The sequence below is a fragment of the Mytilus edulis genome, chromosome 3 (genome assembly GCF_963676685.1).
Source record: "Mytilus edulis chromosome 3, xbMytEdul2.2, whole genome shotgun sequence".
NCBI lineage: Eukaryota > Metazoa > Mollusca > Bivalvia > Mytilida > Mytilidae > Mytilus > Mytilus edulis.
Window position 1 is genome coordinate 87,111,529 of NC_092346.1, and position 15,280 is coordinate 87,126,808.

General features: G+C 31.8%; 1 protein-coding gene across 3 annotated transcripts in view; it reads left to right on the top strand.

Annotated features, from left to right (window-relative positions):
• Nucleotides 1–1,127: 1,127 nt before the first annotated feature.
• LOC139517695 (uncharacterized) overlaps nt 1,128–15,280 on the top strand; it is a 69,463-nt gene continuing 55,310 nt past the window's right edge. The window contains exons 1-12 of one of the 3 annotated variants that reach the window (XM_071308997.1): nt 1,128–1,278; nt 2,541–2,804; nt 3,339–3,434; nt 5,256–5,442; nt 6,311–6,432; nt 6,804–6,945; nt 8,042–8,181; nt 8,828–8,953; nt 11,014–11,124; nt 11,745–11,828; nt 12,534–12,767; nt 13,839–13,973. In XM_071308997.1, the coding sequence (XP_071165098.1) occupies nt 1,242–1,278; nt 2,541–2,804; nt 3,339–3,434; nt 5,256–5,442; nt 6,311–6,432; nt 6,804–6,945; nt 8,042–8,181; nt 8,828–8,953; nt 11,014–11,124; nt 11,745–11,828; nt 12,534–12,767; nt 13,839–13,973 (1,678 nt within the window). In that variant the 5' untranslated portion in view covers nt 1,128–1,241. The remainder of the gene's footprint in view (nt 1,279–2,540; nt 2,805–3,338; nt 3,435–5,255; nt 5,443–6,310; nt 6,433–6,803; nt 6,946–8,041; nt 8,182–8,827; nt 8,954–11,013; nt 11,125–11,744; nt 11,829–12,533; nt 12,768–13,838; nt 13,974–15,280) is intronic. The other 2 variants (XM_071308999.1, XM_071308994.1) reach the window with 2 other exon arrangements.

Below are 15,280 nucleotides of genomic sequence, written 5' to 3' on the forward strand. Positions count from 1 at the left end.
TAACATACTGAATCTGTTTGTTATGTCAAATGTTTATGCCCTTTAATTTGGTCTCCACGAATATCGGATCATAATTTAGAAACCATCTTCTCAGCAAACACTAAAACGACCAGACACTTTGAAAACCCCCAAAAAATAATCTGCATATAATATTCTACGACATAGGATCCGATACGCTTCAGAGTGTACTCTTCATGCAGTTAATACTGGCCATACGTGGCAGGTTGACTGAAATATACGAACTTTCATTCAGAACTGAAGTCGAAACATATATAACAATAAGTACTTATACGATTCTATATAAACGATAAATAGTGTTTTAAACTCAACGCGATTTCGAAATTACAATAGTTGTAAATTTTATAGTCTTATTGCACTACATGATCCGGATATATGAAAACCATACATGTACACTGTGATATCCGTTATATCAATAACGCATAAAATGCAAATATTTGCTTAGGAAGAAAAGCTACGCATCTATTTGACGTAAATACTGGTCATACAAACAAGAAATTAAAAGTACATAGAGAGCAACTTCTCCCGTATTTTCTTCACTCAGACACACTTGTCAACTTCTTAAAAGTTGTAAAATTCTACCGGGATTTGAATATTAAAGTTTAGTTTTAACTCTCAATTTCATTACAAATAGTTAGATGCTTTATACAAGGATAAATTAGAAAGAAAATAGGGGGTAGAGATGCCCTTTTAACCTATTGGCGCTAAAAATAAAAATCAAAACTGACGATTGATGTAATCAAGACATTGCAAAACCAAAAATTTAACTTTCACGACAAATGAAGTCAAGTGATTCGCAACACGTGATACCTGTCTTATAGGGATTGACATCTATCATTTCATATTTACCAAAAACTGTAAGGGGTTAACAATATAACTATTTCAACAGTTATCTACGTCTTTGAGTTGTGACAATGTCACATCAAAGAGGAAAATAATTCAGTTTTTCAAAGAACGGTCATTCCTAAAATGCACAAAATGAATCTTATCATTTCTCTCCCCATAAGAGAAAAAGAGCTTTTCAATTGTTTGCAATCACAAAAAATTTATTTGTTAAATGTTTGTGACATGACTTGTGGTTTACGGGATGTGACTTGTATTATTTTTGTATATCTAAAGTTTTTCGTTTGTAAACAAGATGCAGGAAGGGCCCGGAAGTGTCCAGGAAGGGCCTTGATAGTAATATAAATTGAAATGTTTTTCTAATAAAACTATTTACTAAAATGACAGCCTTACTCTATTATCTTCTGTCGTTTTCAGGTAAGAGATAACATTAAACATTGATTTTAAATTTAACATACATGTATATGTACAAAATTTGCATACAAAAATTAACAATAGACACTGATTATCATTTTTTTTTGTGTATAAATGCTACGAATATAAATAAATTATGAACAGCAGACTCGGAACGTTAAAAAGGTTTGTAGTCTGTGTGTAAAATGGTGTTAAAAGACCAGTGTACAAAAATGAAATTAAAACAGAAGGTATGGAAATTTGTCTCAAATTTCTTTTGATTGTCAAATGTCCATTTAAATTTGACAGTGACAGTAATCCTTGAACGTTTTATCATCCAGCTCTGTACTTACAGGAAAATACAGAATGGCATTTGCATCAGTAGCCCAGTATCTGAGTACTTTGATACTCAGGACTGGAAATAAGGATAATGTTTTTTAAAAAAACTTAGGATTTCATAATAAATTAAGGAATTTATTTCATTTCTTTAAATCCCTGTCCGAATTAATACCTTTTTCCTTTTCGGTTTATCAGCTCATAAAAGCTTGAGTAAGGATTTGGCTTGCCACTTATTTTTACCTCGAGTATGATTCACAGAGACTTTCGAAATGCGCATCTGTTGCAGTAAAATTTGAGGTTTGTTAAATTCTATGGTTACTGTAGATTCAGAAATAAGTTTACCACCTCGAAGGAGAAATACATTTTCAAAATATGCAAATATTTGGTTTCATGTACTGTTGTGTTTCGGCTCTTCATTATTTGTTGCCACTGAGTCTTAGAAATCTAAGATATTTTGGTATCATGCAGCACAATAAAGAAAAAACTTTCATGCGCACAAAAATTGGCACTTCCTATTGTTTTCTTTATAGCTATCTTAATTTGACAATTAGAGACAAATGCATACGAAATTTAACCAATTCTAAAACCTTTGAAAGAAAAAACTACGAAGTATTATATATATAATATTTGTTAAGATGCCCTGTGATAATGAATGTCTCGTGCTTATCCTCTTGTCCAAAAAAATCCTCCAGTAATTGTTTTGTCAACTTCCTTGTTTGTACGAAATGTACCTGTATTTAACGATAAAATCAACTGATGTTTTATAATTTGTTAACACGTACACGTAACAGACATAAAAAAACGAAGAAGATATCCCTGGTTTCGAGCTGCAAACATTGGGAAAATATATCACGGTGTATTATATTCAATTAAGGTGTATTTGTTGATATTGAAACGACAAAATAAATATTATCAGGGTACTATTGAGTAGAACTTTTGTTTTTCAGTGGCAAATGCTGTAATTCATCTGGAACTCAACACACAACATATACATGTGCAAATTGGTGATAAACCAGATTTACAATGTTATACCGAGGAGAGTGCAACTTTACTAGTTATGAATCCCTTGACATGGCAAAAAATAGACAGGGATGGTTCAAAGCTTAGACTATCAACGCTTACAAATGTTGAAAGTCGTTTTGAGCACGAATATGATATTAAACTAGATGCTAATGCAACAGGCCTTATATTTACACTACAATTTCTTCAAGGTATGTAACTTTAATACCCTTTAAAACGTATGAATATATAAAGACAATATAAATCGGAACTGAAGAAAGGCGACATTAGGACGAAAAGACAAAAAAAAAAAAAAAATAGTCTAAAAATACTGAGCCGGAAAGTACATTAAGAAAGAAGGAATTCTATATAAAAAAAACCTACAAAGAATACAAACCAAGCAAAACACAAGAAAAAAAACCGATGGTGAATTTGGATGCTCGGTAAATGGTAAATGGTTGATAATTTATAAAAGTCTAAAAGTAATAAGTATTTTTTTTTAATTAAAAAACAGCCATTTTAGCATAGTATTCAAATCTATGTATAGCCACAAATGGTATAGTACATTTCACTTGACTTCAAATATTATTGATACTGAAAGGTTTCAATTTAACTTTCATTCTGTAAATTTTCAGTTCATAAAATAAATACTTGTACATAACCAATAAAGGGACACATAAAAAAGCAATTCTTGATGAATGAGCAAAACCCATAATGTACATAATAAACACACTCACCTTTTTTAGGGATAAAGGAAGAGCATGATGGATTTTTCAGTTGTGAGATTCACTCTCAAAATGATCAAGTTTTAGCGGAAAAGTCAGTAGAAGTTTCTGTTATTCGTAAGTATCGAATCATTTTGTTTTCTTTGCACAATAAGGATATATTAAAACAATTGTAGAACTTACCCCGTTAACTCTTTCATGCAAAGTTGACCTTAAATGGGGTTAGATGTTACTTTTAGCTCATAAGAACTACGATTAGGTGAAGTAAAATATTTAGTGTATTTTTCTTCCAATGGTTTGGTGTCTAGTGTGTGTGACAAATCTCATTTCAGAAGCATGATAGAGAGGAAGTTTTTGGTTAGGAGCGGGTACCATTTCCATAAAGTTTTGAATAATTTTTCCCAAAAGTAAAACAGTTGTTAGAAAACTGTTATTATATGGCAAAAAGAGATGTGAGGCATATGACAATGGCATAGCAACCCAACGACAACGAAAGTCCAAGACACGATAACCAAAACCCTCTAAGAAAATCAACATTTCGCATTGATCGGGTAACATGTTTGGAGACTGAACAAGATGAAATTCCTATTCTCATCTTTATCTCGAAGACTACACACAATACCTGAAGCAAAGTTATAAGCTATAATTATGGATGGTCTTCGTTAAAACTGATCAAACTAAACCGGTATCATTTTGTTTCGATCGAATGGAAATGAAGACCGTCAGAAGCAATTATCGATCATAACGGCTGATTTTTTTTTAATTTCCTCTCTTCTGAAACAAGCATCAATGACAACACTTTCCTACTGTCGGGTTTTGTTTAGTATACCATCTCTTAGCAGTGGACTCTCATTACATAATATATACCAAATCATATCCTCATTGTACCGATTTTTCGAGACTGGATCTTATTGTCAGAGGTATACTCCAATTGTGTTCTCTTGTATTTTTAGACAATTTTACACGCAATTGAAAGGGAACAAAAATCAGATAGGTACAGGTAATTCATAGAAATGAGCAACATATGTAAAAAAAAAAAAAAAAAAAAAAAGGATCTGACTGTACTGCATCGCAAGGTATCAACTCAAAAATCACTGCTCCAATGATATGAGTAAGAACGACATATATTATGTCGATTATTACTTTATTGGGGTTCTCACACGTTGGGTTGATTGACTCGTCGCATTCGTTTCTCATATCCGATGACTTTGACCTCAACCATTGCTACTTGAAATCACATAGGAAGTTGATAACGGCCGATGTATTCACCACTAAAGATTCTTCCAAGTCGATAAAATACTTACTTTCCGTTTGAATTTTATTGATTCCTATTGTTTTCAACGTACTGTTTAGCTGGCCAGATTCATAAAGTTGTTATATTTGAAAAAGCAAACCAGTATACTAATTAGACAGTGTTACAAAATTCCATCTTTATGTACACAAAGTGATTGTATTGAATTATTGAAGGACTAAAATTTCGGACGGAAACGGACTTTATTTAGATTTGAGTATTGTTATTATGTTATTGCATACTTCTAGACATACAGTGGAAAGTTATTTTTCATTTTGAGAAGCGATTCATATTTTTGAACTTTGAAAACAGTCTGCAAAATAAATAGTACAGGTCTACTATTTAAATCTGACTTTTCTTTACTGCCATGATATATTTTAATGGTTTAAAATTTATACTTTTTATTAAAAATCATATGGCGAGAATTGATGCTGTTTCGTTGGCGCTCATATCCCATCTTCTTATATCTGTATGATGTTACATGTAAAAATGAAATGGGCTTTACGCATTGTTGAAGGCTGTGCGGTGATTTGTGTGTCATGTTGGTCTCTTGTGAAGAGTTGCCTCCATGGCAATCATACCACATATTCTATTTTATTTATATTGTATGTAATCATGAATGTGAACTTATGATCTTTTACTTTCAGCAGCCATCACAAACCCGACAACCATTAATCTTTTTAGTACTACTGAATCGCCAAGTGTCTCTGAGGGCCAAAACATTTGTGATTTCACACGTATTTTTCAATGCTTACCGGATTCAGATTTAAATTTATTGACACTGTTTATAATACCGAGTTTCAATGATTCATCGAAGATAGATCTAATATGCAGGTAAGTAGATATATTCACAGTTTTATTCGCTGTAATAGAAGACAAAATATGCTTTAACCTAATTTTGACTCTTTTTATTTTGGCCACACGTTGTTGTTAATATAATGGATTTATATGCGACGACTGTTTTACTTGTGAGAGATTTACTATAGCTAGTAATAAAATCCGGATGAATTCCTCATTTTCTACACAAAGAAATGCCTGTACCAAGTCAGGAATAGGACAGTTGTTTTCAATTCGCTAGATATGTTTAAGCTTTTGTTTTGGCATCTGATAAATTACTTTCTGTTTTGATTTTTTCATGTAAGGTTCAGTATTTTTGTTAATTAATTTTTTAGTCAAAATATGCAGATTGTCTTACACACAACACGCGTTTTCGGCATAACGCCATCAGATAAAGTGGTGGTTAGCTACGATATCAAATATACATTTCACTTTACATGTGAATGACAATACTTATTATCTTTATACCTTGATAATTATTGAGAAATTATAGACATTGTTTGTATGTATTTGCCATGCTTACTTTCATATAAGCAGAGCAACTGAAAATGTTGCCCCTTGTATAAATGAACAGCAATTCACTTCTACAACCAAAAACAAAAAAACACTTTTTAAACTGTTTTCTTCAGACTTACTTAAATATTGTAAAGGGTTTCGTAAGAACTTTTTGTACTTTTCCTGCAAAACTGGTTTTGTCGATTTAGAAATGTAATGGTGTCAAACATAACAATGAAAATGAAAGTAAGAGGAATGCAGGTTATGCTTTACACATATTTTCAATTATTCCACACATGTTTGATATAAATATTCCCATAAATGCAATATATTCATTTTCAAACATTTTTGTCGAATAAAATTTCCACAGATCTCTTGAAGATATAAATATTTGCACGAGAACTAAGTTAGAATCCTGTTCAAGAGGTGCCCGTCTTTACCGAGATGTCGCGTTTTCTGGAGCCAGATTTATATGTAATACAGACAGAAAAGGTAAATAATTATAAGCGAATCTTTTCACAAATAAATCAATTAAAATTAATCTTTAGATATATATATACACACAAACACACACACACAAACACACACAAACACACACAAACACACACAAACACACACAAAAAACACACACACACATATATATATAGCAAAATGTTCAAGACAAATACTTTTTTCTGTTGAGATAAGATATATAAATTGTGAAAGTATTGCATATCTAGCTGTAAACTTTCGATTAAAACCTTTATAACTATTGTTTTGCTGTTTAGTTTCTCAATTGAATAGTTCCATATTATTCATGTCTGGGTCTGTTGCAAGTAACGATTACATAAATATGTCTTCTGAGTAATAAATTTCTTTTATAGCCTTCCTCGATAATGTAGGATGCATGCAAAAACTGACAACAGCAAACACTTTTTTACAATGTTTGAATGGTATACGTGAAGACATTGGAAACTATTTTACTGGAGTGAAAGACGTCTTCAGTGAAACTGACGAATTCTGCAGGTACAATTGTTGCAATTTTGACGATTCAATATGACTTTGAATGTTATTTGCAATTAGAATAATGTTGTGAATGAATCCACATAATATAGATATAAGAAGATGTGGTGCCAATGAGACAACTCTCTTGATAACTTTCAAACATGTTTCATTAACTACTACGACTTATATGTTATGCATTTAACCTGTTATGTCAGTCATTGCAGGTTTTTAACTGTCCTTATACTCTTAATCCTTTAAAGATATGTATTGTTATGCTTTGTTATTTCAATGATATTTTACGACACATTCAAGAATCTAGATTATTGATTTCAAAACATTTGGTTATAATTAACACGTGTTTCTGAAAGATTCTTCTTTGAGAAATCGAACATTTGTGCATGTGATATATAGAACGTTGCAGCACCAACACACACATGACTGACATACACAAAATGTCAACATCTGTATGGGTCAACTTAAACCGCAAGCATTGCAAAATATAGTAAAATACTCGATACTAAATACATTTTTTTAGTGAATGTTGTCATCAGAAGTGACGAAAGAATTTATCTTAAACATTAGGACAAATCGGAGTCTTTTTTGATTTAAAAAGTTGGTGAATATATAAGTGTTAAGAAATTGCATAAATTATGAAGGATGCGGTACAAAATTTAAATCTAATATATCTGTCTTAAAACGGCAATGATTTCATAGTTAAAGTCATATTCAAAATTATATTTATTCTTTTATGCATAATTGTATTTGAAACAACGACAGTAATATCTAAAACTCAGAGTTGTGCTTTTCAATGCTTAATACATTTTTTTCCATTGCAAAATTAATTCAATTTTTAACCTTCAAAGCTCGTTCACACACTTTGAATGTTATATTGTAGGTTAGCTCGTTCACGCACTTTGAATGTTATATTGTAGGTTAGCTCGTTCACGCACTTTGAATGTTATATTGTAGGTTAGCTCGTTCACACACTTTGAATGTTATATTGTAGGTTAGCTCGTTCACGCACTTTGAATGTTATATTGTAGGTTAGCTCGCTCACGCACTTTGGATGTTATATTGTAGGTTAGCTCGTTCACACACTTTGAATGTTATATTGTAGGTTAGCAACCAACTGGACAACATGTTATTTGGAGACAGTAAAATCTGTATGTGACCACCGAGAGTACACTTACATGTATAATTATGTTATGCAATCATATGCACCCGTGAAATATACTTTACACTGTGATCTCTTGTCAGGTTAGTTTTTCATATTAAAATATAAGTGATGATGATGAATACATTAAACAATAATGGTTATTCCCTAATTTCAAAACTACTGAAGAACTTTACAGTTCAGATACATTGCTCTTAGTACAAAAAAAAAGATTAAAGAAACTGCTTTATTATATATTCTTAATTAATATTTGTTGACCATTTGAACTTTATTGCATATACAGATTCTATGCATAATGTAAATAATATATGCAGTAAAGAATGAAGCAGAAAATGGTTGATTTCACGTTCACATTGTTATACTTTGCTGTTTATTAGTATGTTCCAAATCTCGTCTAAACAATTCCGTTCTTTCTCCCCTCATTATAACAACACCGAAAACGACAGAATAACACGAAGTTTTTACTTGCTATGAGAGCATGACAAGTAGCACAGGTATTCCAACATTTAGAGTGGGGAGGCACAATTCACTGCGGATTGCGTACCATAAAGGTAGCCTTTCCCAATAATCCAAATATTCATGTTTAAAGAGGTTGGTTACATTTTTATGATTCATTTTTAGTAGTAAGTACAAATCTGCATACAGCGAAACCCGACAAGGAGTATTTATAGAGAATTTAGAAAAATTTAGAAAAATATAATTATCCATTTATTGCTTTTTTATTATTAGATACAGTACCTACTGGAAGTCACTGTTTAAGTTACCCTTGCTTAAATGGAGGATCATGCATCCAGAATCCCGAGGGATACGAGTGTTTATGTCCTAATAAAGTGTTTGGAAGCCGATGCGAGCTCGGTAGGATATATACATAATACTATCAATAAAAATTTCACTTGAAATTCTAATCATAAATGTCTGACTTACTATAGTGCAATGATACAACACGGTACATCTCTAAAACACTTCATTACATGAAAAAGAAATACGTAAGACAGGTTATTGACCAGAAACTGTTTTAGTGCATTATTTCGATAATTTTTAGCATCAACGGACAACAAATATTGCTTCGGTTTTGTCCATTTTTTAAAACTAGAAATCTATTGAATTGGTTTATATGATTTTTTCTTAATGTTTATTTTACACATATTAATTTTGATGACCAATGGACTACGGTATGTACCGAGTCAAGAATATGACAGATGTAATCCATTCGTTTGATGTGTTTGAGCTTTTGATTTTGCATTTTGCTTGTTTTCAAATTTCCGTTTAGAATTTTCTTTCGAGTTCAGTATTTTTTGTTATTTCACTTTTTGCATTTAAATTCTACCTTAATGACTTTCAGCATACATTAATAACATGGCACTACATGAATAATTTGAACTTACTCAATGGTACTTTATGAATATGCCATGAGGACAATCCGCTTCATGTTCATAGACATAATTTTGAAAATTTATACCTTAGTGTTGACTAGTTATTCCTGTAGTTTATATTTAGTTTTAAAACTATGATTTTTTTTTATAGTAAACGTTACTCGAAGGCATATAAACATTATATATTTTTCTAGATTATTCTTCAAAATATGCGTTTGAAATTATCACCTTAACGTTTCAAAACCTGTCGTTTCTTTAGTTTAATGTCTTACGTCTTATTATGACAGTTGGTTTCCATTCTTTTGATATTGGCATTTGATAAGGGACTTGTCGATATGAATTTTCCTTGGATCTCGACTGTTTTGTTATTTTTGTTAGCTTACATATTATTTAGGCGTGGGTTATTCGTGTAAAGAAGCTCGTGTCTGCATGTGCTACGCTTATTGGTTGTTCCTTATTTAGAAGAGATACATATGGCAGAACTCATCTTTGTTATTATGTTTGGATAGAAGGAAGCTATTTCATATTGTGAAGCAATTTTAACCGCCGCCTTCCCCACCTCACACGCTTTCAATATATCAATGATCAGGGAATTATTTCAGCTACTGGACATTAATGCAATTTTATTGTCTGGATCTAAAAACCAAATTTCCTTTATTCCCCCAAGAATTCAGTTGTCTCATCACCACCGTCAGTTCAACTCGTTCGGCAGCCATGCTGCGCTGTCTAAAGCAGTAGGGAGTCATGCTGTGCTCCCTCGGAACCATGCTGGGTTCCTTCGAACTGACGGGTGTGTCACTGCCTTTGAAGTTTGCTTCTCATGAATGCTAATAAACCTTTTAGGCAGGGACCAGTCAAAATTTATACATAGCTGAGATGATTCCCAAGGGCCAAAAACATAATTGTATAATCATAAACTTATGTAAATCTATTGAATAAAATTGGTAGTCTGTATTCTCAATTTTATGTTTAGGAGTACTTGATTTTCCACTGGGTGATGTTGACCACAAATCGCCAATGAGACATATTTATTACTTTCACGGTCTTCATCAATGATCTAGATATTTATTTGTTTTACAGTTTAAATCACAAACATATTATGTTCTCTACAGATGTCTTTACTTTTGCGGTCAGTCAAAACTTTGATGTATCACTATTTAATTAGTATTTAAATAAGCACGTGCATAGTATGAAAGAGATTTTACGGACATTAAGCTGTTCTCCATCTAATTATACAGTTTTAAAGGCACATAGAATCTTTGGTCATTTAAGGTCTTTCACCTCTACGATTCCGGGATGATTGACAGGAATAAAACTTTGTTTTGGTACAATAGGAATCTTATTGATAGAGGCGTGCTTTGATCTCAAAACTCATCTTACGAGTCTAAAGTAAAAGTGACTAAAGTTAACATATTTCAACTTCTACACTCATCGTCAAGTTTGAGGAGTATTCCGATATTTCTATTTTATCCTTTTTGGTATCTTAATATGCGTTAGTTTTATTGTTTTTGGACATTATCTTATACATTTATAATCGCTTAGGTGTAGACGGATGTCCGGGGTACCCATGTTATAATGGCGGGTCATGTTTTGCTGATGAAAGTGGACAAAGATGTGAATGTCCGCAAGACTTTCCTGGTCTTCATTGCGAAGGTTAGAAATGTTTTATAGTATTTAAAGGGTTTGACCATTTCTCTGGTACACATACATATAACAGAAGACATGTTTTGGTGTAAATTGACGAATATATATTTTCCAAATGAGGAGTTCAGATTCATATTCAGAGATATTGTAGGGATGGAGTATTACATGCATATTGCTTTTATATCTACCTCTTTATGAACAAGTTCAAATACAATGAGATTGAAATGGTGACTTTTAATAACAAAAGAAAAAGAATACTGAAAAGCAGGCTGGCCCAACTGCCTGAAGTCAAATGTTATGTTTAGGAGATTGTTTCTGAGTTTTAGTAAAGAAATCCTTAAAAAGGAAACAATTGATTAATAACAGAGAAAAAACATTTTCATACTGTCACCTTTTGAATGAAAATATCCGTCTTGGCATTTTCTCTGCATATATCATTCTTGATTAAGGTATATAACAAAAGTCATATACGCAGCAAAATCGTAACATTTTATTCAGATCTTGAAGCCAACTCTTGTACCCTTGCAAATGATAAATTTTACCACAATTAAAGCTAATCCAAACATGCTTTTATAAAATCAACAACAAAAATACAAACAGAATAATACACTGGTTGACTGTATTTCTAGGTAAAATTAAAGACATTACTACAGGATCAACATCTGCAGTTACACCTCCGGACATGACACCTGAGATTACGATATCAACACCAAGTAGGTTAATCATGAGATAAGACAAAAATGCACTGTTCTTTTAATATAACAAGGTTTAAAGAAAGCTGAACAAATTTAAATGTCAGTGTCCTTGTTTTTTGATACGTTTAACATAAGCAAACTTTGTAAAAATAACAAGGCTTTTATAAATTGGCTTTGCAAAATTATACGTAAGTATATCATGAAAAATTAACATACTTAACATGCGCTAAATTGTATCATTCCTGCCATTCTCCTATTTGTGCATTGCTATTACACGTTTAATTTTAAAACTAAAAATCCACCCCACCTTAGTAGCAATATACCAACATCACCTGCACATGGGATATAGGTTTCCCAACTTATTGGTAATTCATGAGATTGCAGCTTCTACTCAGACTTTGTTAAACGTACCCAGTGTCTGAGCAGACAGTTGATGAACCAGGGTTTTTTCAAGGAACGTCTCGTCTTTTTTTCTGAAACTTCATCGGAAAGTACCAATACCTTGTTGATAAATATTCCGTATCAATTGATTTTTAACTTTACTGAGTACATAAGCTACCCTAGACAAGATCATTTATTTATTGCCACCTTCTTAACAGGATCGATTTAATTTCATATATTCTGCTACATACATATCAAGGAGCGGACTTCTAATATATATTAATGGATAAGCTGATGTATCACAGATGAAAAAAAATCTTTAAAACCATTTATACATTTTAGGACGATGTGAAGAGGTACAGGCTGATGTTTGTCGTCAACTTGGTATAACAAAGACGGCATTTCCGAACTTTTTCTCTCAATATTCACAAGAAGCTGCATTAGACACATTCAATAATTACATCATTAAAGAGAATGTCAGTTGTTCTGATAATGCCACCCTATTCTACTGTTCATCATTCTTTCCAAAGTGTGACAATGGAAAAATTAAGTTTCCATGTAAAGAACTCTGTTTAGGTAATGTATTTATATTTCGTTTTATTTGACAATGCTAGATCTGCATTCTTTTGAAAGCAAATTTTTGTCATTTCCTTAGCAGGATTCTTATGTATTCTGGTATGACATAGTAGCAAATCCATGGAGTTTAGTGACCTAGATCATTTGGTATTCAAGGCTATACTGAGTAAGCAACCAAAGATACCGATCTAAACATTGTGTACGTTAAAGGAGAGATTCGTCTGCATAAGTCTCATCAGTGACGCTAAACTCAGAACAGTTTGGAAACCAATCGAATAATAAATAGTAGTTCACAACCTACCGAAAATTCCGAGAATTTGTGCAATTAAGGACGAACGAAATATTTATCTGTGGGTGAAAATAACTAAGTGTTTCTCATAAGTCGCTATAAAGAATTATATATATATGTAAGTAATTCTGAAAAAAACAGCATTATTTGTATCAGCTAACGACATTTGAAACGGAGTCAGCTTACCCCTTTCAGAACATTTTTTTCAAAATTCCTTTTAAAGTTTTAAACTACATAATCACCTATGATTGCAAAACTTAGCAATCGCTAAACATCTGAAAGTTTGATGAGGTTTTGATGATATGAACATGCGCAAACAAAATCAAAACCTACCTATTTGTTAAAATTTGTCTCATTCACAGTACAAGGATTGATATCTTTTAAATGCTGTGATGAGATATTAAAAGACTCTATAAGGTATTTTTGCTTGTAAGATACACACAAAACCTAATGACAAATCGGGAAAGGGTGCAATGTTTTAAATTAAATTTAATATTGCCTTTTTTTAGAATAGCGTTTTTTTTCTAATAATAATTATCAAAATAAAATAAACTACAGCTTTACAACGGTGATTATACAAATGATAAGTAACATGTTTGAACGTGCTTTAACCCAAGTAGAAGACTGGCATTTCTTTTATTTTTGTGGAGTCTAACATCTCGACCTGATCAGTTTATTTATCAATTTAAACAAATGCGTGAAAAATACTACTATCGAATTAAGTGCATCTTTAAAACTCAAAGTGATTGCTGATTCATTTTTAAATTTATATATATTTGCAGCTGTTTACAATGAATGCGGACCAATAGCAGGCCTTGGTGATGACTGCAGCTTCTATCCCAACGATGATTGTATTTCTCCGTTACCACCAAGGATACAGTCATCAGCAACACCATCTAGCACAATAACATATTCAAGTAATTACATTATAACACATGAACACAATTTTACATTCGATCTTTTTTTTTTATTCTGTAACAATCTAGACGATAGTTTCTCCAATGATACATTTGGAAGTAACTAAATATTTGTTCGATTTATTCTTTCTTAAAACCAGGTTTAACCCACTATTTTCCACATAAGAAGTATGTACCAAGTTAGGAATATGACAGTTGTTGTCCATTCGTTTGATGTGTTTGAGCTTTTTATTTTGCCATTTGATAAGGGACTGTCCTTTTTTGTAATATTCTTCGGAGTTCAGTAGTTTTGTGATTTTCATTTCTTCTTATATTGCTATTATGTATTATGCATTTCCCTTCTTTCAAATTCTGAAAAGCTTTCGGTTAATTCAATTATACGAAATTTCTACGTGACAACGTAAAAATCCAAAGCAAGTTTGTTTTGTGAAACAGAGGTTATAAATCTTTCATTTTCTTATATGAATTTTTCATTATTTTGATCGAAATAATGAACATGAATGTACGTATTAGTTTTTACCTTTATGTGAAAAACCAAGCAAACTCAAACCAAACTATGTGATTGTTTATGTTTACTATCGCTTTTAACGTTATTGGAATTGACTCGTATCATATTCTTAATGAAACTACCTCGATATAGCATCAAAAGAGTAACTTCTATTTTAAAGCGCATTAGTAATCAAAAAGTAACCAAAGTTTGCACAAATTGTTTTGTTACTTCTGTGTTTATGTCCGAACGTCCATTATATGAATCTTTATAAAATGCTTCTATTAAAATCGAATTTCAGACATGTGTTGGTGGAAGATCAAGGATGTTGTGTTGTAAAGACTCATATCCTTATCACTTTTTCAACTTATCAGTATTGTAAAACTCACCAAAGATTTTAGATTTATAACTTGTTATGCCAGACATTTATACATTTCGATCGTCTACGTAAAAACTATCGTTTACACTTATTAGTAAATCAATTCAGTTTAAAATAAAGGCAACAGTAGTATACCGCTGTTAAAAATTTATAAATCGATTGAGAAAAAAATAAATCAGGGTAACAAACTAAAACTGAGGGAAACATATCAAATATAACAGGAGAACTACGACACAAAAGAAACACAACATTAAAATGTAACACACATAAACGAACTATAATATAACAATGACCATTTGCCTGACATGGTACAGGACATTTTGATAAAACAAAAATGGTGGATTGAACCTGATTTTGTGGGATGCCAAACCTCCCGCTTATATGGCAATGTTAAATATAAAATTAAAATGAAAACATTACATGACAGGACAACAATACATA